General features: G+C 47.5%; 1 protein-coding gene across 1 annotated transcript; it reads right to left on the reverse strand.

The window, feature by feature from the left end:
* Window positions 1-2,341: 2,341 nt before the first annotated feature.
* Window positions 2,342-23,165, reverse strand: LOC135825171 (scavenger receptor cysteine-rich domain superfamily protein-like). Its single transcript, XM_065337895.1, has 7 exons — window positions 23,043-23,165; window positions 22,517-22,658; window positions 21,175-21,341; window positions 8,591-8,779; window positions 6,208-6,384; window positions 3,147-3,335; window positions 2,342-2,689 (listed from the first exon to the last, which is right to left on the reverse strand). The coding sequence occupies exons 1-7, from the start codon at window positions 23,110-23,112 to the stop codon at window positions 2,409-2,411; spliced, it is 1,215 nt and encodes a 404-aa protein (XP_065193967.1). The 5' UTR covers window positions 23,113-23,165; the 3' UTR covers window positions 2,342-2,408.
* Between the last annotated feature and the right edge of the window lie 2,148 nt (window positions 23,166-25,313).

The raw sequence follows: 25,313 nt of genomic DNA on the forward strand, positions 1-25,313 counted from the left end.
CTGGGCTGGGCATGCGGCGGAACAGTGCACCTGCAGACTGTCTCATTCTGTTCTTCAATTATCATGTGCTTGGCAGGGTCACACAGGCGAATGGCAAAGATTAAATTGTAGGTCAGCCTAGCGTGTGCTGAGCCCTGTGGCATCTCCTGCGGTGTCAAACGGATCGTAAGGCACGCCATTGCCATGCCTCACCTCGTCCGAAATATCACGGTTTACATACAGATCGGTGTCGTACAGCGCTTCCCAGCGTTGATGATTATCGACATAGTTACCCAAATTTCGTTTAATGTTGTCATCTAACGCCTCTTCGTCCTCGCACTGTTGTGGCTTAGACAAGGAAAACAATCCCCGGGTTTTCGAGATCCTTCATTGTAGTCCTGTATCTTCCAGTAGGTAACTTGCAGCAGAGCAGCTACTGAAGTAACTCCAGTGATTACTGCAACCACTATGGACAGAATTACAGATGCCGGAATGTTTCTAGACGACGCATCCCGGCATGAGTTCGGCTTTTTGGAACTTGGGCCTAGCAGAAAAAGAACAAGGTAACACTCAATTTGCAACGAGGGCGGAACATTACTGTAGTCGCAATCAAAGGACCAACATATTCATAAAAGGAACTCTAGCAGTTAAGGGTGTTTATAGGAGAAAATGTTGTTAGCAACAATTGACATAATTATACCTGGTGGACCGGCATAATTGTTCTGATTTTCTGTTCACATTTTACAGTTCAATATGTTGAGGTATAGGAAGAATTGTACTATGTGTAGATGTTTACCAAAATGTGCATGTAGGTCACCTTGGGGGGGGGGGGGGGGTAGAATAAATGTGAAAAAAACTCTTGAAAACATTTCTGAAGGAAACATTGAAAATGGCAAACCCAAGGAAATGAGAGGAAAATCACAATGATGTGTTGGTCTACAAACGAGCGACACCCTAACGTACACGAACAGGCGGCGACAAAAACTCAATGAAGCCAATATGGCCTCCTGGGTCAGCACCGTTTAGCCATGCCACCATTCCAAAAGACAAGAGCCATCAATCCTTGACCCCACAAATGATCATCTTCATAGCCTATTTGCAATCACTGATAAAACAGTCAGCTAGATTCGCATTCAAAGTACTATGCACCAACAGATAGTAACTATAATACCTCTTCTAGCACTGAGTACATTTTCCCCATCCTCCATTTTCCAAGCATTTGTCCACTCCACCAAGCTGAAATGCGGCCAAATTCATGCCTGCGCATGAAAACAGACCGCCGCGACATTTTATTATCAATTTTACTCCAACACTACTCCCAACGCTGCAGAACAAAGAGTTGTTGATTCTGACAAGGAAAAGCAGCGGTGATGATTTTTCACTCCAGATCACAAACTTCTCCTTGCGCCAAGAACAATATTTGTTGCAACTATTGAAAATTTGCTTGCGTTGCTAAAGCCCGGGAACTGTGCTGATGTGAGGCAGTGTTGGCTTGATGGAGTTTTGTTCGTAGCTTATTCGTGCAGTCTGTGGTGTGGCTTGTTTGCAGACCCATACATAATGTGATTTCGACAATTGTCTGAGGAGTATTCAAGTTTCAAGGTTGTAATTGCTCCGATCTAAGGATTACTGGCGGTGGCAGACTGAGCACTCCCGGGATGTTACCTTCCACGTTGGCGAAGGCAAGCAATTTACCAAACGTAAAAGCGCTAATGCCCTCTGGGAAACAAAGCGAAGATTCTGATGGGGCATATTTGCAAAGACGTGTTAGAAGAGGTATTCTACTATCTGCCGGTGTATAGTACAAGCTAATTGAGGAGCTGGCTGTTTTATCAGCGCTTGTAAATTGGCTCTTTTCAAGACGATCATATGTGGCTTCATGGGTGTTCTGGGATGCGGGCGTGGTTAAGCGGTACCGCTCCAAGAACCCTCCTAAGGCGAGGCAAGGTTCGTTTGATGGAGGTTTGTTCGTAGTTTGTTCGTAGACGCAGTTGCGTAACTCGTTCGTAGACCCATAAATAATGTGATGTTTGGGCCATTATCGAGGGGTATGAAAGTTTCATGGTTCCCGCCAGGAACTCTTTCAAAGGCGTTGCACAGTCGATGATCACGGCGAAGGAAAACTACCTGCAACTGTTGGCACAATCGGAGAGAACTACAAGTGCTTGCACATATTTTGTTAAATTCAGACATACCAACTTAATTGTCAGCTCTTCAAATGTATTCTGCCAGTTTTATGCCTAGTTGTTAAACTTTCTGATTATAATATTATATTAGTGTACGGTTAATCTTAACTCCTATCCACGTGGCCATCACCTTTCTACTAGAGGTATTATACTAGTGAAAATACAAAACTCACGAATTGACAGCAAAGCACAATCATTTCATTCAACTTTTAGAGTAATTCTAGTGCTTTATACCAACCTACATTATGACAAGGGGAGAACAACAGCGCTTCGAGACAACTTGCTTGTTACGTTCTCATCAGTGACCACGTATGCCATTAGCTGGAAGACGTCATCGCTCGAGGATCGCTCTATGACCACGTTGGGGCCTTGGTGACAACTTTCGGCTTCGCTTTCATTATGGCTGCTGGTAAGGGAGACCACTACTGCACAATACTGCTGGATCAGCGGAGCTGTGTGAATATGTTCAATCGTTAGCGAGATGTTAGCGTCTGTGGCATTGACAGTGATGTTTGGTGGAAGAGCTGCAACGTTGAATACACGGGAGAGCATGGATACTTCTCAGAGTATAACTATAGTTAGTGTATGGCACTTACTAGTATAAGCTGTCCACACAGTTTTTGTCTTTCAGCTGAAAGGTAGTGTCCAGGGTCGACCAAAAGTGCCCTTTCGGGTTCATTAAGGAAGACCTCCGACCCGTGGAAGACACCTAAATGTTCAATATTGGCTAGGTATTACCGGTAGTATATAGCGATTTCGTTCATATGTCATTTAAATACGTAGCTGCACGCATTCCTTTCAGGAAATCCAATGATACTTTTACGAGCATAAAATGGGTTTACTAATAGCTCCGAGGGAACAAAGCAAGTACATGATCAGATAAAATTAATCAATACTCCAGAACTAGTTGCAGCTGTAAGAAGAAATCCACGGTTAGGTGATATTGTGAACCCCATTGAGCATACATGTACATGTACATACGTTGACATTCCCCTTTGACACTGGTCCATTCGGTTGACTCGTCTGGTAACCTCTCACACGTTATACTTGGGTCGTCTCCCTCGAAAATGAATCCATCATTGCATCGTATAGACGAAAGGGAAGCTAAATTCTGTTTTCCAACTATCGCATTGCCATTGGAGATTTCATTGGGCTGATCACATTGTAGATCTAGTTATAATTAACAGCGGAACACATACAAAAATGTCAGTACAAAAGGTGGTGATCAAAAGTCCCGAAATATTTGCTTGTCCGTTCCCGAAGGAAACTCACGACGGCCGCTAGCAAGTGGTAAACGCCAGCGCTAGATGAAGAGCCTAATGGTGAGGAGACGGGATACGTCTCACAACCACTGGTACACGTGCACACGTGCCAAGAAACCCCATTATCCGCGTCCATATACCCCTTGTGCCTGGCCACAAGATTCCAGTGGACTGTGGGTAGCAGCGTAGCTAGAAACGCTCCCGGGCAGGACTTAAACAGGTACCTCGCGTATCTCAATCATGGTCTTTGACCAGCCCACTGTGCCTGACTTATCAGCAAAGTGGAGAGGAAATTTTAAATGTATTTCTGCGAATTTCAGAAAGAAGAATCCTCTTATGAGACTCTGAGTTGCAATACATTTCTGTTCAACCATATCTGGACGGAAGCACTGCCCTTTCAAGCATCGAGATTTTTGTGCCCAGACAGGACTTTTAAGGGCATTCAGGTAGCGTCGTGCTCAAAAGGTTAACTTACTTTGTAAAAATTCAGAACTAAAAGGAAGTTAGAGATTCCCCAGAGAATCACAGAAATCATTTTCAAAATTAATTTCATCTCTACCCTGGTGCCGAACCCAAAAATTGAGTTCTGAGAGGTAAGGATGCAGTCTCGTTTCTGGAATCCACATTGGACGCCCGTCGCTCCACGCGCCGCGCCCTGTCGCTCATCAACGAATGTGAACCTAGTTTTAGACCGAGGTATCACAATCCGGAGAACTACCGCTATCCTCTTGTATTGGGCCACAGATACAGTCAACTTTGCTAATAACGACTGCGGATATAACGGAAATTCGCGAATACCTACAGAATTTCCATGTAGTCCATTCTACCTGTATGCATATAACGAGACCACGTACAGTTCAAGTTGTCCAAATTTTCACCCAGGAGGGCATCATCAGTGATATAGAAGAAGAATGATACAAAGTTGGCTTTTATAAGACGGTACAGGAACAGTCACATAATTCACACTACCACATGTAATCTGAAATCTGTTCTATTTATTTATCTGTTTTATTTAGCGTCAAAAAGTTAACTAATAAGCAATCCTTACCGTACTAAATGGACCCTTAGCACAATGCACATTATAGTTCAGATGAAGTAGTCGTGACAACTATGGTGATATGAATGGAAAAAAGCGGGGAAAATTCAAAATTTTAAACAGGGGTTAGTTTGCTGTCGTTCCGAATGAATACCTTGACGAGGTCTTTCACTAGAGAATGGCCAAGGCAGGGCGAAAATGAGTTTAGCTGTGCACAGGTTCTTAGAAGCCCTTTCCTACATGCAAGAGCGATGGCTGAACGGATTCTCCAGCTTCTGCAAGTCCGGAAATGGTCGATGGATTTCTTCCTCAGCGGTGCCGCCGAACCGGTCCTATGTTTCCCAATTGAAATAGAGGGTGAAGGGCACGACGCGGAGGAGGCTGACATTGTAAACTGAAAGGCAAAACTTACTAAAAAAAGCTGAAAGTCACAAGAGGAAGCAATCTCGACTCCGGTCTCGATCTACACGTTTTGTATCTCCTGCCAATTACAAAACAATGCGGGTTTTGAAGTTTTTGCAGAATTGCCCTAGCGAACGTCGGCCCGTTATTGTGAGCTCCGTAACGTTTTCTTTTCTTGTGTCACGGCTAGGACTAAGTACTGTAAAAGTTAGCGTTAACGTACTTTTGCTTAGGTGCGGTTCACCGCGTACATCATGCTTACAAGCAAGTTTTGTAATGTGATCACTTTGGCAACTTCCGCTGCTTTTGGGAAAGGGCATACATTTTATGTTTTCAGCAACTCGGCAACGGGTGTAGAAAGCAGGATATTATGGATTATGGCGCGTTGTGGATTATGGCGCGTTTGGCTGACAATGACCTTGATTTGCACAAACAAAATAGAGCACCTAGATCCTGGAAGCACAAATAATTACCTTGTTTGCGCGGTTGTGTTTTCTGAGCGGTAGATGCCCTGCCAGGTGTTCCCGGAACGTTTAGAGGGTCGACACATCGATCTCTGGGCGGCCTATCAGAGATCCATGCATCGACCTTCAAAACATTAGCTCACAGGGGCAGGCAATGTGGGCGAGCAACCACAAAATTAATGGATCCACCATATACCAGTCGGACTGCTACTGACCACATGCAGTGGACTGACAATTGAGGTTGCCGTACTATGCCCTCCACACATGTCCATGGACATAGATATATATGCAAAACCGTAAACACTTTTCACAGCTTTCTTGTTCTTCGGATTTCTCGCAAATTCGTCTTCAGCCTCGGCGTTGCGCGTGGGTGACCGAACAACAACCACGACTTCAAAACAAACAACTACAACTTCTGCATCAGCATGAGAAGCGCAGCTAGTTATGCGGACAACTGTGGCTTCGAGAATAGTCCAGTTAATCGCAGGCTGACATGAGATGAAGTACACTAAAAGTTATCCAGACAATTCACAAACAAAAAATAAAAAAACCTTTTCCGAAGGAGATGAGACCACGTCAGCGAGGTTCCATGGTTTCGTAAGGATCCGCTCGTTCTTACGCAGCCTTTCACATGCACGGTGTGAACACGTGCTGTTTTTAAAGCAGTTTTGTACTAAAATCAGTTGTAAGGAGCTTATACCTCATGTGAACCACACCTAAGGATCTCCATTAGTTCATGGACCTTTCACAGCCGATATACACGGCGAAGGAAACCTCTCAGTGAACTTTGAGTTGTCGACTTCGAACCAAGTTTTGTGTCAGTAGACAACCATTCTGGAAGAAATCAAAATATCTCAAGGGGGTTTAGTAACACAAACCTTCACAGATGAGGGAAGCTCCTTCCCATCGTCCTTGGGCATTGCAAACTATTTGCCTGTCGCCTATCAGAGGCGTTGTGTCAGGCTGGCAAACGTATGTCACAGTGGAGTTGAGGACTGTTGTTGTGTAGCTTACATCAGACTTGAGTCCGCTGGGGGGACACCCACAGTCGATAGCTGAGCACAAAATTTTTACAGATTGCAATAACTGCAGTAGGATATGAAATACTACGCAGGACAAATGAAGGCTAGACCCATATTATAACCAAGAGTAGATAAACAAGAGTGTGCAACTCGCGGATGGGTTGGCCCACGGCGGAATTTTTTGTTGACGTAATCTTTTCGACGACGCACGCGCTGCGAGCCTTTTGGAGAGGTTTCCTTCGTGCACTTGGCCGGGCTTTACACTACATTGGTCGATGCCCAGCACGTGCTCTCACACTGCTCTGCGGCAAAGTCCGCGTTTCTCTGAAAAAAGGTGACGTCAACAAAAAATTCCGCCGTGGGCGGGGGTATCTGCAGATTGTGCAGGAGAGATCCGGAGTTGCACACTCTTGTTTATCTACTCTTGTTATAACGTTTATTATTATTATTATTACTATTATACGCATTCCCGCGTTGAAGTGTAGCAGCAGTATGCTGCGTCCACAGCTTCGCTTATGCAGAATGGCTTGGGTGAGAGGAGAGGGGAGAGAAAGCAACAAGGCAACCAACATCTATGAAATTGGTCACAATAACATGAAGAGAACCAACCTACATATGCATGATTGCACAAGAATGGAGACGACCAAATATAATGGCTATAATCATTGTGCCACAAAACCGGTACACAGGAGATCTGACGACAATGTAACGAAACATAAAACTCAGTTACTCAATACCGGTTCCACTAAATTACAAGAGAACAACGCTACAACGTTAGAATTGCCGCTAAATTATCGCTATAACGCTTAGACAGATGCATTGCACACCCACATGAGGGCGTCGCAAGGTATTTTAGTGTGATATGGTCAGCCATCTGAAGTACAATTGACTCGAGGGGAGGGGTGGCTGAGCCGAAAATGTTGGAAATCTAGAGCCAGATCAGTGTATTTTAGGGTTCACGGGTTACATGGGGCAAGGAGTGGTACAGTCAATGCCGCAGTGACCGTACCGTGTGCGACGTCCCTGCATATCACAAACGTTACACCCACAGACGTGCAGTACTCAGAGTGCTAACTAATAATAATAATAATATTCGCGGGATCCGCGTCGGCATCGCTTGAATGTTCAGAAACAAACAAACTAGCCTTCGCATCCGCAGGCCACCACTATGCCTATTACCCTTAGTGGCGAATGCAGACCTCACAAGTGAGTCAGGGGGGGGAGGAGGTTAGTCTCTCAACCAATCGGGCGTGTAACGGCCCATAACCCTGTAAACTGCATCCTTGTTATTCTCACTCCGAGCTGTGAGTACCCAGTTGACCGTGGGTGTCGGCGCAGTTCAGCACGCGTAAAAAGTCTTTTTACACGCTCCCTGCTATCAGCGCGGGTCTTGAACTCGGGACCTCATGATTCTCAGGCAGGCCTGCAAACCAATCGGCCATATGCTAACTCGCCACATAATTAAACGTGCGTGTTGAGCCTTCCTAGTCCCCCAAATAACCAGGGAGGATAGAAACACCAGAGAAAAACGAACCCAGCAGGAGGGTAGACTCGATCGTCCCATTGTAATAATAAATCCTGGAAAGTCGAGGTTTGCCTCTAATTCTACTTCCAGGAGATGCTCGATCCACCACAACACTGGAAAGATTCAGAGCTGCCACAGTGACTCATACTATCGGTCTCTTACATATTGATGAAACAGTTATATCTTGGCATTCTTCTGTTTTCATATTTCGATTCTTGATGCTGTTCTTGATTGGTACTTTCCACTTTGCAGTTAATGTCGTTGCGCGCTTCTATGTCGCAGCTCTTGAATAGTCCTTTCCACTACAATGTCATGCCCCTCTTCCTGGGTCTAATTTTCCCATTGTCGTAGTCGGTGGCTTTCATTGGGAGTGGGGAGGGTGGGGGGGGGGGGGGGAGGGGAGGAGGGGATGTCTTCCAAGCATCCTACAACTCACATTTGCGATTACTTCTAGTACCCGTGATGTGGTCATCCCCTCCATTTTGTGCGATATCCCCTCCCCGGCACAACTACTTAAAAAGGACCAAGATGAGTGATAATGGTAATCCAATTGTTTAAAGTACCGAGAGTCTTCGTCCAATGCAATCCCCATTGCTCTATTGTACTCGATGCATTGAATGCTGGAAAGGAAGTCGGCGGTGCATTGTTGCGGTGCTGAGCCAAATTCTGTAAAGTGTTTAAAGCATTTAGGGTTACTAGTATGACTATACGTACGATTGCATCTTGCGTTGAGACCTGTCCATTCCGCAGTGACAGCTGATATATTTGCACACGTTACTGCTGGATCGCCTCCGTTCAGTGCATATCCTTCATCACAGCTAATGGCCGCAATCGAACCGACAGAGCGTTTTCCAATTATAGCTTTTCCATTTGAAACGTGAATCGTTTTCCTGCATTCAATCTCTATAAAGCACAATAGAAAACGGACATGGCGTTACTCCATTTTACAATGAGGGAGGATATTGCGCACAAAACCTGTGATGTGCGTTATTATTATGGGCCTCAACCAGCGAAAACAGCCCTTTGGGTCAACATTTTCAAAATTCCTTTTTGGTTAGAAATTTGTTGAACCATATCTACTGCAGGACCTCAGCCAAGAAAAAGTTCAATATTCTGATTCAAAACGGGTGTATACACCAATATACAAGGTGTACCCCAAATTGGTGCAATGTATGTATACGATGTATGTGTACAATGAATATTCAGCATTCGAAGGTGAGTGGGCAGCTTGAATACTTTTGAAATAGTGCAGTAAGCAGCTATAATGACAAAGAATAGCTGATGAGTGCGGAGAAATGATCGACATATTCGCAGCTGCATCCTGCGTGGAGGCGTTCCGCAATCTCGTCTTCCATTTCTTCCTCCGCAGCTGAAGACACGACGTCGCGGCCGTCACTAGCCCCAGACCCAGAATTTATCTCAGGTGACGACTCCTCATCTTCCGACTCTGACGAGTCATCGGCCACCTTGAGCCGCATCGCAGCAGGAGATGACGGCTGCGATTCCGCCTCGCTGTCGACATGCGGATGTCGGAACCAAAGAACGTCTCATCCTTATTTTGAACTTCAGCGGCTACTTCAGCATCCACTCCCGGATCCCCACCAGGCTCGAGCTAGCTGTAGACAATGACTGCCGTGTGTGCGCTGCGAACAGCTCTGGTGTCCGCATCAATCGCAGTAAGATCAAGGAACACTGGAGTCGCCACTCGACACCACTTCAACTAACTTCAAAATAAATAATAATTACTTCAAGCAAGGAGTTCAAGAAGTCGTCGCGCTGTTCGCAGCGCGATCAAAACAATCGTTGAACGTCACAAATCGATCTTTTTCTCGAAAACATTACGAAATCTCTAAGGGTCGTTTTCGCTGATTGCGGCTCATATTTCAATTTGGGCACGACATGCCACTGATGATCGTGACAAGAAGACGTCCTCTTCATACCGGCCCTTGGATTGGTGTCACAACTCCGTTCACACAATTTCTACTGTTTACCACTTTAGTATAAGTTGGTTTTGATGGCCTGTTAGACTGCTGTTCATAGACCAGGCAGGCACAGTGGGTTCGTAAAAGACCATGATTGAGATACGAGAGGTATCTGGTTAAAATCCTGCCCGGGAGCAGTTTTTCCACCCGTACTGCTACCCAGAGTCAACTGGGAACATTTTGTCAGACCCAAGGGGTACATAATAATAATAATAATAATAATAATAATACCACAGCGCGCGTACAAAGGCCAAAGAATAATGTATGAGAATACACTGAAATTAAGCCAAGTCCGCTTCTGCCTCCAGTCGACAAAGACTCATCCATAAACAATGTCTGATCTCCATTTCGATTTGTCTGCAGCAAATGCTCGTACTCCTTCTAGGTCACTGGCAGTCTTCAAAGGGATGTCGTGCCCTGCCAAGTCCTAATGATGTAAACGCCATTTATTGGTGGTTGATCTGAACTCAACAGTCCATTCATTGGTGTAGACCGTAAAATCTGAATCCACAATTTTTGACCATTCTTATACAAATATCGAGACGCACAACCCCCATTATAGCCGTTTCACACTCGCATCTTTCTGTGACGTCGTTTTCAGGCAAAACGTCGATTTGCTGCGCAAGTCGATTCTCACGCACATCGAACACATCGTTTTGTCAACAATCAGCAACATTTATTTATTTATTTCTGCACCTCGTGGCATGTCAAGACAGCCAATTGAATTGAGGAGAGGGTGAGACCAACCACGGAAGAAGAGAAAAAAAGAAAATGAAGAGCACGTACACAAAGTGGGAAGGGATTAGCAACTTAAAAAGCAATGGGATGCTCAGCGAGCTATGCAGCGGAAGTGGTGACTGTGACTTTGTTTACTGGGAGATACTGAATTGCTGTCTGACGAGGGTATGGAATTTGGGCATATCTGGAGCTTGTCTAACACTGGGAGGCAGTTGGAGCCACGTTGAGTAGGAGGAAAAGAAAGCGGAATATACGAATAGGGTAGACCTAGCTAGGGGGAGACGAACGCAGCTTCGGGTGGTGCCACCTGAATTGAACCAATTAAGGTACTGTAAATGAGCAGGGTGCTGGTCAAGAAAAATTGAATGTGCACTTGGAAGCACTTGGAAGCATCAAGGTAATGGATGCAGCAGCATACAAGTCTAGAGATAACGATCAGTACGAAATATGATGCGCAGTATACGGCGATGAGAACTTCTAATTTACCTATGTGGGTTTTGTTAATGGTGGACCAGGCAGGGAAGCCGTACGTGAAGAGGGGAAGAATGTACGATTTATAAAAATTATTCCGGCAATTTTGGGGCAAATGGGACAAGTGACTTGACATTATGCCGGCAGATCGGTATACTTTGGACGACACATGATCAGCATGGTGAGACCAGGAGAGGGCGGAATCTATGACAATGCCAAGGTGTTTATGGTGGGGCGCTACAGAGATAGGGTGACCGGGATCATCGGGAAAGTGGAAGATGGGCACTGGATCTGTGGGGGGGGGGGGGGGGGAAGGAGGAGCTCGGTTTTGGTCACATTTGGCTTTTAAAGGTACCAAGTGCTCATCCAGTGAACAATGTCGTTGATACAGGTCTGAACTTTGGGGTACAGGGAGGCGTGAGATGGGGAGGAAGCAAGGACAGTGGAATCATCTGCAAACAAAGAAATATTGGGAATTGAATAAGGGAGGTCATTAACGTATGCGAGGAAGAGCAGGGGACCTAAAATGGAGCCCTGGGGCACTCCGGATGTCACAGACTCGGGGTCAGATAAGGTTCCATTTACTGTGACGCACTGATTTCGGTCCAAGAGGTAGCTAGTTATCCAGGCGAGTAGGGAGCCGGAGACACCACGGGCACGAAGTTTGGCGATCAGGCCCTTGTGCCACACGGTGTCGAAGGCCTTGGAGAGGTCAAAGAAACAGATGCAGGAGACCTGCCGCTGGTCTTTTAGGGAGCAGAGGTCTTGGATTATGCGGGACAATTGCAGGGATGTGTTGTCCTTACGGCGGAAGCCAGATTGTGCGGGGTGAAGAATAGGGGATATATGGTCGTACAAGCGGTCGTACACTATTCTCTCTAGCGGTTTGGAGACGCAGGACAGGAGGGAGATTGGTCGGTAATTAGACGGGTTGTTCTGGTCGCCTTTATTTTTGTACAGTGGAATGACAGTGGCTGACTTCCATCGTGACGGGAATGTGGCGGAGGAGAGGGAAAGGTTAAAAAGAATGGAGAGTGGCAGGGGCGGATCCAGAGATCTCTACAGGGGGGTTCCGGTTGAACCAAAATTGAACAGCCAAAATATTACGGAATCAGATGAGCGGTTGACACTTGTAACAACGACAATCCGATTGTGTTAGTGGGAATCGCATGCTTTTAAAACACACTACGGTGTAATGTATATATAACTGAACCTATCTATCTGTCTATTGCTTCACTATTCATTGATCATGCTGTAAGCCTACATGGGTAGTGTTTCACCCAGTATGACAGTTTGCCCTTTCATCAATCATCGTGGTCTGCTGCACACGATGCATGGACGTGTTTCCTTTGTTTTGCATTGCTTGCTGTATGCACGCTTTCAGTCTTATCATGCTATCGTTAGTTCCGGTATAGTGCGTTGTTGCGAGTCTTGCGTGCTGTGCGTAGAAGTCGTACCACCGCACTCAGTATCGCTCTAGCCCGATAATCCATATGCATCTGAGTTGGCTGTACTCAGTTGCCTTTTGGGAACTCTTTGCCATGAGTTCATTAGTAGTTCGTATGTTGTCGTTTTGCTCTCAACTTGTTTTCTCTCTCTCTCTCTGAAATGTTCTTCCCTGAATAACAACTAATTACTTTCGTACTGCCTGTTGGTCGAGTTGGCGTGCATGCCTGCGTGACTGAAGTTCCATAACATCTGGTACCGAAACCCGCTGATACCTGGTGCGACTGTGTTGTCGCTTGGTGGTGGGCCTTGATTTGGAAATAATGTCGCTGAAACTCGATGGATTCCTGGGGACGTTCCGCGGAAAAGGAGATGACCTGGAGACGTTTTGGTCGAAGTTCCGTGTCCTGGCGGATATTCAAAAGTGGGACACGGAGGAAAAACGGATGCAGCACCTGCCCCTGGTCCTAGATGGCCAGGCGTTCAAAGTCTTCATGTCCATGGCGGAGGCGGACAGGAAAAAGGAGGCAACCGTGAAAGCGCTACTTGAAAAGGCCTTCGCGCCTGCACCTGCTGATTCTTATCAGCAGTTCCTGTCCCGTCGCCTACGCCCTGATGAGGCTGTGGACGGCTACGTTGCTGACCTGAAGCACCACTTGAGCTTAGCTGGCCACAAGATTACAGACGACAAGGACCCGGTCCTTTTGGAGCAGGTGATTTGCGGCTTGCCACCGACGTTCGCGCGAGACATTCGTTTGCAGGGTGCTGGACAGGCCCTCTCCGTCAGTGACGTGACAGAGAAGGTTCACGCTTTGCAACTGGTTGAAAGCGCTGCATCATCGCATGCCATTGGCGCTGCTGCCACCGAACCAGCGAAGTCTTTGTATTGTTACACATGCGGGAAAACTGGGCATGTCAAGAAGACCTGCCGCGCTGGGAACCCCCCACGCAGAGCTCGTCAGCAGGCCCATCTTCCTCAAAGAGCAGCCGAGTTCGTTGCCATCATTGTCACGAGCTAGGCCACATCCGGAGAAACTGCCCGACCAGGAGAACACGGGGCACTGCATCTGCTGGTGTCTCTGACCAGCCAGGAGGAAAAACCGATTGCTGTTTGGCCCTGACTACATCATCGTCTTCCCTTATCCGAGTGTACGTCGATGCCTGCCGCGAAAAACACGACGAGTGGACTCGCCTGAGTTCTGTGGTGGACACTGGTTGCACGCGCTCTCTCAACAGCCGTGCCGCACTCCAGAAGTGCAATGGCTTGCGTTACATGGAACAGTGTCCGGACAACATGCTCGCCCTCAACGGTGAATCGCTGAAGATACTGGGTAGCGTCCTGCTGAACCTCCGTCGACTCGACGGACCTTTGCACTTGGACCTACTGACTGCCGTATCTGTGCTGGTTGTCCCAGACTTGAGTGTCCTGAACACCGACATGGTTGTCGGCAACGATGTAGTGACCCGCGCTGGAGGTATGCACCTGCAATACGCTGACGGGTGTCTGTCGTCCGTCTCATTTGGCTGTGCCGCTGTGCCTGCTGCTGTTAGTGCTGCCGCTGATGTGCCACCTAAGCCAGCTGACAGTACTGCTCGCACCTCCAAGCTGTCCCGCCACGTTACGGTCAACCACTCTGGTGACGATGTCACACTAAGTGTTGATGATGGCGAGGTGCACTGGAATGCAGTCGCCGGCTACTGGAGCATGAAGTGGCACTTGAGGGACGACATGCCACCTGCTGAACCGATTGGGTCAGGGATTGGCGAATATCCCCGCGCCAAACTCACCACCGATCAGGAGCTGCAGTTCAATGCTGAAGTAGATGCCTGGATCCAGCAAGGCTGGCTGGTACCACACGATGCGGATGTTCACGGACCACCGGGCGCCATCCTCCCATTGATTGCGAAGTGCCAAGAGCACAAGGCCTCAACACCGGTTCGCCCTGTACTGGACTACCGTGGGCTGAACCAGCTCATCCGCAACCACCCTGGGTGCAACACCCCTGTGTGCGGTGAGAAGCTGCGCAGCTGGCGACAGGCTGGTGACAATTTCCACATCCTGGATATACGGAAGGCGTACCTGCAGGTCCGTCTTGATCCGTCGCCTGCAAGGTTCCAGACCGTCATTTACAAGGGCAAGCCGTACGTCATGATGCGCATGGACTTCGGCCTTGGGATTGCGCCAAAGCTGATGAGCCTGATCGTACAGTACGTCACTGGCCCCTACCCTACTGTAGACAGCTATGTTGACGACTTGTTCGTGCCTGATAATCTCGTCACCACGGTGGAAGACGAGATGGTGAAGTTTGGCCTACCCACCAAACCTGCTGAATGCTTGCGATCAGCCCGCGTCCTTGGTCTCCAGCTTCACAGCTCGGACGACGTCCTGCAGTGGCGATGACGCACAGATGTCGACCTCTGCTGCCCAGCGAGCCCAACGAAGCGTGATGTGTTCCGCTGGTGCGGTCGCCTGCTTGGCCACAATCCTGTGTGCTCCTGGCTCAGGCCATACAGTAGCTACCTGAAGAGATTGGCTGACTCGCTCACTCCTGGAGGCTGGGACGCCAAGGTACCACCAGAAGTAGTAAGCCTCTGCCAAGAGCTGTCTGGTCGCGTTGAAGGAGAAGATCCGGTACACGGTGCCTGGTCCGCTCCACCTGCCGCACAATGGTCAGTATGGTGCGACGCATCCAACATTGCCACCGGAATTGTGGTGCAATGCGGTGCAGATGTTATCGAGGATGCGTGCTGGCTGCGTCCGAAGGATGATCGTACGCACATCAATGTCGCCGAACTTGATTCGGTGATGAGTGGCCTTCAGCGTGCCACCGCCTACGGCCTCATGAGTGTGCGCCTCCTGACCGACTCCAAGACCGTGCATGGTTGGCTGTATAACCTGCTGCATGACATCCGCCGTGTCAAGACCAGCGGTCTGTACGATGTGCTCGTCCAACGCCGCTTGCAAGCTATTGACGAGCTTGTCCGCCTCACCTGCCTGTCTGTCGTGGTCGAATGGGTGCCCTCTGAACGCAACTTGGCTGATCGGCTGACAAGAGTACCCACTCCATGGTTGAAGCTCTGCCGTGCCAAGTCTGAGATGTGTGCTGTTGCTGGTGATACCACTAACCCCGCCGTGGCCCCGCCCATGGCTGTTGCCACCATCCGCGCAGCGCAGCAGAACGATGGACCGATTCTGGCTGCCATTCACGAGGTATCCAATGGGCTTCCTGTGTCGGCTGCATGCTACCGGAGAGTTGCTGCTCAGCTGGTCGTGAAGGCTGGCCTGCTTCGCCGAAGCGTGAAATTGCCCGATGGTGACACCGCTGAAGTGCCGGTGGTTCCCGAATCACTGACTGATGAGCTACTGGACAGGGCGCACAACAACACTGGGCATGGCGCATGGGAGTCCATGTATCGCACTCTCCGCCGACACTGCTATTTCCCGAGAATGGCTGAACGCTGCCAAGAAATCGTAAGCTGCTGTGCGCACTGCTGCTGTGCTAACCCTCGCCGTGGTCGGATTCCTCCTCCGACTCGCACTGTACTGCCGGACCGACCCTGGAGTGTCATCCAGCTGGACACCCTGGAACTTGGCGCAAGTAAATCTGGTGAGTTCCATTCCGTTCTGGTTTGCATCGACATGTTCTCGAAATGGGTGGAAGTGGTTCCGCTACGCCGTCACGATGCGCAATCCGTGGCTGATGCATTCGTGCAGATTTGCACTCGCTGGGGTCCCCCTGATATGGTCCGTCTCGACAATGGCACTGAGTTCATCAACGCTATCGTCCGCTCTGTGTCTGCTATGTTTGGAGTCACCATCCAAACTGGAGCAGTACGCCATCCCCAATCGCAGGGCTGTGTTGAACGATTCAACAGGACACTGCTGACTCTGATGAGGAAGGTCCTATCCGAATCGTCTGACTGGAATGCTGATCTGAACACACTGCTGTACTTCTATCCTAACCGACCTCATTCCGCAACCAAGATTTCGCCGATGGAAGCCATCTGTGGTTGGACACCCCACCAGTTGATCGCTGATCCAGATCGGACTGTGAATGACGGCAGGAACTGGTCTCGGGATCACCCTGCTCGGTGTGCTCGACTGCGCGACCTCGTGGAATCCGAGTTATCCGACGCTGATCGCATCCAAGAGGAGACTGTGCCTGTCTATCACACTGGTGATCACGTTCTTCTCCGCCGTCCTGACCGTCACCAGAAGCGTCTACCGATGTATGAATCCGGCTCGCAAGTCATTCGTGTTCTGTCCCCCTCGACTGTGGTGATTCGACGGTGTGAACCTGTACGTGGTCGCAATGCTGAGAAAGTAGTGAATGTCGACCTGATCAAGCTCGACCCTCACCCCGTTGCCGCAGATGCAGATGTTGACTCTCCTGATGATCGTGATGACATCCCTGCTATCATCCAAATCGACATGGATCCGCAGCTTGACCAAGCCTACGGACTTCGTCGCCGGGCTGCAATCCGTCCTCCTCAGCGGTTCCGTGACTAATGTCATCAAGGGGAGAGGTGTAATGTATATATAACTGAACCTATCTATCTGTCTATTGCTTCACTATTCATTGATCATGCTGTAAGCCTACATGGGTAGTGTTTCACCCAGTATGACAGTTTGCCCTTTCATCAATCATCGTGGTCTGCTGCACACGATGCATGGACGTGTTTCCTTTGTTTTGCATTGCTTGCTGTATGCACGCTTTCAGTCTTATCATGCTATCGTTAGTTCCGGTATAGTGCGTTGTTGCGAGTCTTGCGTGCTGTGCGTAGAAGTCGTACCACCGCACTCAGTATCGCTCTAGCCCGATAATCCATATGCATCTGAGTTGGCTGTACTCAGTTGCCTTTTGGGAACTCTTTGCCATGAGTTCATTAGTAGTTCGTATGTTGTCGTTTTGCTCTCAACTTGTTTTCTCTCTCTCTCTCTCTGAAATGTTCTTCCCTGAATAACAACTAATTATTTTCGTACTGCCTGTTGGTCGAGTTGGCGTGCATGCCTGCGTGACTGAAGTTCCATAACAACGGACATAATAATATTATATTTTTCCATCATCGACCACACCACAACTGCGCTCTCCAGCCGGCCTCGACACGTAACCGAAGTCGTTGCCACAGCACACCACCATCGCTGGAGGCTGAGTCGGAGCGCAGTTGTGGTGTGGTGGACGATGGAAAACCTGTACAGGGCCAAATGCTACTGCTTACCCTACATTATTATTAAATTTTAGTATGGACACATAATCATATATGTATGCAATCGACTGGAACACCGGTTCAGTGAGGGCTTGAAGACCCTTTCAACTGTTACTTCTTGTAAAGATCGAATATGCAAGCCATGGGTACGTTGAGAGCCAGGAATGCCGAAATGACAACTACAGTGATAAGTTACTTTCCCTGTCCATTTGTTTTTTCGGAAATGTTTGGCATTTTTACGATGCGAAATGCTCTATAGTCAAAGGACAAGAGCATCGTCTTCACTTCAGTGACAGAAACAACAACAGCGAAACAGTGTCGACAATTTTACAATCCTTCCAATGTCATCTAAAACACATCGCTGGCGCAGCACTCCGTTCCTGCGGAGGAACAACTAGTCACTACTGCTTGCTGCAGCAAGTAGAGATTACTGACTTTGCTTGCATGTCGGAGCCGTAATCTGTTGTAGTTCTGAGGAGCTTGAACTCTACGTGTACGGTTCGAAGTTCGTTGAAGAGTGTCAGTACTCGGAACATCCGTTCTCTTCTGCAAAAAACTTGTCCAAGGAATACTGACCACACCACACCCATCCGGAGCAGCAGTGAATGACAGCGCCAATGGAGGTAAGTAATAAATTAGTTTGGATCGTTTCGAAAGATCAAAAAGGAAGCAACCACAAAATGTTGTCTACAGTGTCCGTTTGTAAATCACGGACGTGAACACCAGTACAGACTACTATACGTACAATATCGATCCACTGCACGCGAGTGCACTGACGTCTGACGATGTAGTCATAACTGACTCAGTGACTGCACTGACCACTGCTGACTGTGATCGGACGTCGACGGACGTCCTTTTGTGCACACATGATATTTTTCGAAATTTTCTCAGCCGCACACTTTGCAAAATTTAGGGGGTTCCATGGAACCCCCTGAATCCGGCACTGAGTGGGCGGGCAATTGAGTAGCTCAGTTTCCTGAGGATCTCATTGGTGATCCTATCAGCTCCGGGGGATTTGTTCAGAGGCAGTCTTGCAATATACTTGTGAACAGTCGGTTAGGTGATGATCAGGGAGTGCAATGTAGTTGCTGGTGGAGGTAGGGAGGAAATAGTGGGAATAGGAGCATCGGGGTCAACCCGTAAGCCAGCACTGACGAAGTGGCGGTTCAATAAGTTACCAATGGATGCCGGAGAGGTGCTTGTTCGAACATTGGGGCCCACCATCTTCGAAGGTATGACCCGGGCGCTGGTAGGATTTCGCAGTTGACGAATGAGCACAGGGAGGGATGAGAGGCGAGGGTTTGTGGGAGATATCGTGGCACGGAGGTTGCGGATGTAGCAGCGATGGCAGGATCTGGAAAGGCATTTTACATAGTTCCGTTGGTGTTTGTATAGCAGTCCATGGGCAAAAACTAACGGCATGCGAGTAGATTCAAAATAATAAAAAATCTTGGGCAGTTCTGCAGTTTCCACACCATGTTTCAGCCAGCCTCGAGGAAGACCAAACAGTTCTTAGTTTTAGTTTTGTTGTCATCATCATTTCGCTTTTGCAGGTGAAGAATATTACGCCCTGCGATGGAAGCACGCGTGCTTCGGCTCTTCCTTTTGCTTTTGTGGCGCGGCCTTGGGCAATTGCTTCCCGAGCGACATTGGAAGGGTGAATCTGGCACCAAATCCACAACAGGCAAGCCTCGGCCTCAATATCAAACATTTTCGTCATGGTGAAGGTGAAGGAACGAACAAAGGCACCGGTATGAAAAGAAAAGAACGGAACCTCAATGTCAAAGTCGAAGAGAACGGAACGGAAGAAGAAAATTCTTTTGACAGATGCAGCTAGCAGGCCAGGTTGCATGCTCACTTTAAATTTCCCTGCCAAGATCTCTGCGCATGCGGATAGGCCAGACAAGAGTTCAAGACGACAAAAAAGACGAAGACGTGGCCGAAGACTCTGCCCATAGGGCCGCGTCTGCGTTTTGAAGTCTTCAGCTCACGTTTTGGGGATTCCCCGGGATCGCCTAGGCAACGAAGACGAAGACGCGAATAAAGACGTGAGTGCGAAACGCCTATTTATTTGTAATAATCCAAAACTACCCGTCCATTATCTTTTCAATTAAAAAATAAACAGAACTGAATCTTAGAGACATTTCTGTAGGGAGCGCTCCACCTTTATACTCTAGTGATTCCGGACCTATGTTAAATACGTTATTCTTGTAGCGTCTTGCGCTAGCTAGGGTCCAGACTCTTTTTATGACATAGAGCCGTTTTCAATTGCTGATTCGGTGGTTCCTGCTCATTTTTCATCGTAGCCTGTGACATACTGCTTCATCAAGAACAAGAAGACAACAAAGCCTTTATCTAAGGCAAAGTAAAGAACAGATAACATAACATCTGCTATCCACATACCTGCCTTCACAAACCAGTGGACCTCCTAGCCAATGATTTTCCGAATTGAAAATGAGCCGACTGTCACCCGTCCGGCACCGAGTACCAGGCAGACATATGTACGAGGCCGAAACGCTAAATCCTGCGTTCGAGTATGCCACTTTAGAGTTAACACCCGCAGGGGAATTCTCACAGCATTTACATGGAGCTTAGCACACAAAAAGATGAAAATTACTGTTCATTTCCGTTGAAAATATCAACTGCGACCCATCACATCTGACGAAGCCGAGAACGGAAAGCATTCTAGTACCAAATGCCCGTAATGACGATCATTGCAAGTTCGACACTGTGAGAGCAACTAAGGCTGCCAATAAAACTATGAGAGTACCAAAGAGTACCAGAGGGTTACTAGTTCCCCGTTTTTTTCTTTTTTCTTTTTAGTCTTTGCTCAGATTATGCCACGATCTGCGAAATAGCCTTATCACTCACCTATTGAATGGCCAAGGTAATCAAATTTTCAAATCTACACCAGAGGCTTGCTTGAAGACCTGTCCCCAAGGACAGAGGTATCACGACGCGTGCGTGTGTGTCCATACGGTGCAGTGGTACGTGGAGTGGGTTTCCAAATAGAGAGTGTGCAGGTTCATTTCCTTACGACTACCATGGTACGCGTATGTCTTCTTTTTCTCATTCTCCTAGGCCTAAGTTCATTCTTCTGGGTGGTTACCAACAGCCAGTGTATGTCTGATTATGTGGTGCGGTGGTTCGGTGTTAGAAAAGAAAAAGAAATGGAAATGAGAATGAAAAGAGGGATTCACTGTCCAGAAATGGCCACCTCAACCACCTGTGTGTTGTCTATACATCAGCCTTGCAAACTGTTTTATAGTGTAATCCCAGTTGCTTTGTCTAAAAAAGCTTGTTTGCTATCATCGTTCAGCGATGAGTATGAGTATGTGCTTGTGCGTGGGCCTGTGCCTGTGTACTTGCCCATGGGTTAGCGTTTCGGTAGGTAAGTGAGAGGAAGATTGTTTATCATTCAGTTGTTTCGGATGCGTAATGCGGAACACTTACCACATTCTACACCAGCATCTTCGCTATGGGCGCAGTTGTGAATGCCCACTGGTTTGCCTTGACATTGAAACAAGTCGATTTCCAGTCCAGTACAACGCAAATCATCCAGAAGTATAGGGCCCAGACCACCGCCGAACGTCCGAATAGCACGTAATGCGTTTGCATACCTTCAGAGGTAAACGTGGCATCGACACAAACTATGTTCCAAACTCAAATAAGTGCTTGATCACAGATACAGCCAGTAGCCTTGTAGCTTTGAAAATGAATAAATGCAATAAGAGAGCATGTATGGGATATTAAAGTATTGGTGCAAATTGATCTTTTCGATTGACTCGAAATTTGGAGATAGGCTCCATTTGAGGTGAAGATCGACTGCGCAAAGACCTACGAAAATATTCGGAAGGAGACCTTGGAACTGGCATACACCTGAACGATGGCCCAAAACACATAATCTCTAAATACGAGCCACGCCGCCCCACACCAAGACCTTTCCGACCAAAACTCTCCGATGCCTGTGATTCCAGAGGTGGTAGAAACCATCAACTCTCCTAGGCTCCTTCTTAACCTTTCCTACACACTTGATATCTCCGTTCTATGCGTGCACCAACCCTGATTTCATGTTCACCCAAATATGCTATTACATGGATTGTTCAGCGGGAATTGCACCGTGAAACTCCATGCACTAACTGGCCATCAGGTTTGGTTCTTCCTCTGTGAAGGAACGTAGAAGGTTCGGTTTTGTGGAGCACTACACACGAGTCTAAAAGGAATCCTTAAAAAACCTTAGCATGGTGATTCAAATTTATTCGAAGTACTTGAAGTAGGGGTGTCGTCGAGTAGTAGGGTATCCTTGCTACCCGTAGTAAGATCAGGTAGTAGGGTAGCGATTGGCGTCTGACAACCTGATAGGGTAGTTGGAGTACAGTGTTTTGCAACGATGCACGTTACAAGCACGGTTACGTGCATGTTGTATACTTTTGATGTAGTTCAAATGCACACTCACTGTACATACTATGTACGAAAAATACCCGCTAGAGTACCCGTGCTGCTCAAATAGAAATATCCAAACTCGTTACCCGGCCAAACCCCTACCCGTTGCAGCCCTAGTTAGAATTGACCATCACCTTATGTGTATTTTCGGATGGGCATACTGAGTTTCCAGGAGGATATGTTGAATCGAGGTTGGATGACATATTACTAGTCGCAACTTATCTAGCCATTCTGCTGTAAGTGGCATTCTATGAGTATATTTGTAATGTATTTCCTGTGATTATCTGCCACAGCCAAGAATGGGAGTGCGAGGTACATTCCATCCTTTATCCAGACCAAACAGTATACCTACCCGAGTTGGCGGCAAACAACGTGTGCGTCTTGGAGGCCCCAGGAATCGTCGCACACCGTTCCCCATGTTCCATTAGTAAGGGTAACCTCCACTCGTCCTGTCCACGGATGCGTGCCACCGACAAGACGAACTCTGGTTGTATCTAAATAATAACGAATTTCGAATTAGTAAGAATGGGCTTGAATTAATTGAATGCGCGTTCTGAGAACAGAGTTCATACTTGGGAAGTACATTGAAATTCAAGAAGATGGAAAATAGACCTCTAGTCGCACACATACTATCCAGTGACAGCGTTTAACAGCGTAACTACACAACTACTGAAGTAAGATCTTAAGTGGGAGGGCCTTCAATTTTGAAGGGAATTTTCTATTTATTCCATCACCGATGGGTTTTCGGAATCGGCTGGAAAGTCAGGCGACATTCAGAAGGGATCTTTCTGTCTGTAAGTCAAACAGCAAAGACCTTTCTCATCTTTTTGACAACTGGACAAAGCTTGAAACGATTTGAGGTAAGATGCGACACTCACCAACACAAGGACATAACTGGAGCATTAGACTCAGGGCAATCAGCATATATCCCGCGTTTACTCCGGCCATATCAATAGAAAACCACTTAGACAGCTTCCTTCCCTGATGTATTCTCTGTCCTCTCAAGGGAACCCTCTGCTCAAGGACACACGATTCTGAAAGCAGTGCTCATCCCTTTCTGCTTGCAGTATATGCACGTAGTTTTGATTACCGAGTGTTTTCAACGCTTTGGCTTTTAGGGTTCCACCACATACATAGAAAAGCAACACCGAAACCACTTAGACATCCCTAATCGTGTTGAAATACCCCAGCGAGATGTGCTGTGGGTATTCAATGTGATGTAAAACACACGCTTCAATCTGACACCATGAATGGACTATCAAGGCTGTGGTGCTCATTGACGTCCTTCATTAGCACGAACCTTCGGTAGAGCGTAAACCCATGGTTAGACCGCCCGGTCATCGACCACTTGTTGGCTTCTGTCAGACTTAAGGTGTTGATGGTTCCCTTACCAGTTCTACGGTCATAATACACAAGAGAGAGATTGGAGGTTGTGTCGCAACCCTGAGTTTCACGTATTACTACCACCATCAGGCAACTGATGGCTCCAAAACGGGCGGCCTGAACATAAGGGTGAGCAAGGTAAGAAATACGGAGTGCATCATAGCGTGCGAGTCAAGTGCAGGCGAGAAGTTGCTAAGTATATGCAGCGGCAGCCGCAGCTCCGGTGTGAATAAAATAGAAAAGAATATGGTCACAATATGTACTGTACGTAGTAAGAAAATTATTATTTTCCTCAGTTTCGGCAAATTGCCCCTTTTGAGATTGCACTTGCATCAGGATTGTCTATGCACGCTGGTGCCCTCTATAAAATCGCATCAAATTGTACGCGGGCATTTCAAAGTTTTGGGATTTTCCTCTGTTACCCGCCAAGATCACCAGACTGCTAGGGTAAATTAGGTATCTGGTATGAGCTGATGTATCCGGTCTCAGGAACTGACCGCCGGAGTGTTTTGGTGTCGGTATTGACTTCTACACTTCCTGAAGCAGATCGACTAACATGCTGCGATCCACAGGCTGGGTCACAGTGGACGTCAATACTGACGGTATATGTAGTACATGCAGCAGAACGATGTCGTGAGTGACCGCAGTAGGAGATGTAGCCTGTCTCAGAGTAATCCAGTTATGTTACATGTACATGTACATCTTCATTCTGATCACCGCTAATTATCATCTCCATCACACCCACCCGTTCTCAATGTACTATTATGCAATGAGACTGTCACCGTGGAGCCGCTATCATTGCTGCCCCCCCCCCCTAATTGTTCGCTGCTCAGGTGATAGACTCACGCGATTCTTCCTGCTCTTTACTAGGGGTCAAACGGGTATCCCTTTAAGGTGGCAGACTACCCAACAATTCGCTGAAAAATCGAATTTGTAAATTCATATTGAGTGCTACGTCAGTTGAAAGAGCATGAATAACTGCAACTTATCTGAAAATTGTGTCCCGATCTGACGAGCCGTTCAAGAGTTATGGCCGAAAATGTGCCCTTTCAAGGTAAGATTTTTTTGTTGCACGCTGTCATTTGTTGGGAGCACTGTATTTAAATGTGAGCAGACCGTGCGCAACTTGTCGTATCATGGAAACACGCGAAAGTGTGCAGAACTTTGCTCCAAGTCCAAAAAAGTCCAAAATATCACGTTAAAAACACGTATTGGGCTTTTGACAGCACCCTCCTGATGTTGCAGATATGTGACTTGATTATTGTAGTTCGCGTTGATTTAGCGACTTTGGCAAGTTTGAGTCGTGTCAAGAAGTCAGATAAGATTCAGTACTAGGCACTAGTGGAACGTGAGTGGTAGTCTTTGCTGGTTTCTGAGGGTACCCTGGATTTGGTGTGCCGCGCTGTGGAAATGGCTTGCGGTGGATGTCCCAGCACTGGATGTTGTATCAAAGGCACGACCTCGTAGCACGTGCTAAACCTATAAAAATTCAAAAATTGACAGATTCCAGGGCCACGTTGAGGGGCCCTTACCCACCACCCATGGCTGCTTCTGGACTTGTTTTATGTTTGGGTCCCGCGCACGAACAGAATGAGCACGAAAATGTGAAAAAATTGTAAATGCATTTGTTTGGCTCCTGTGTGGCTCGCACACCGTGGCACTATGCCCAAAATTTGAGTTTTTCCGGCCTGGAAAGCCTTTCAGTGAGGCGCAAGAACTTGTAAATCATGTTCTGAGGGCCAGCATAGTGGCAGGAGTGTGTGATC

The sequence above is a fragment of the Sycon ciliatum genome, chromosome 9 (genome assembly GCF_964019385.1).
Source record: "Sycon ciliatum chromosome 9, ocSycCili1.1, whole genome shotgun sequence".
NCBI classification, from domain to species: Eukaryota; Metazoa; Porifera; class Calcarea; order Leucosolenida; family Sycettidae; genus Sycon; species Sycon ciliatum.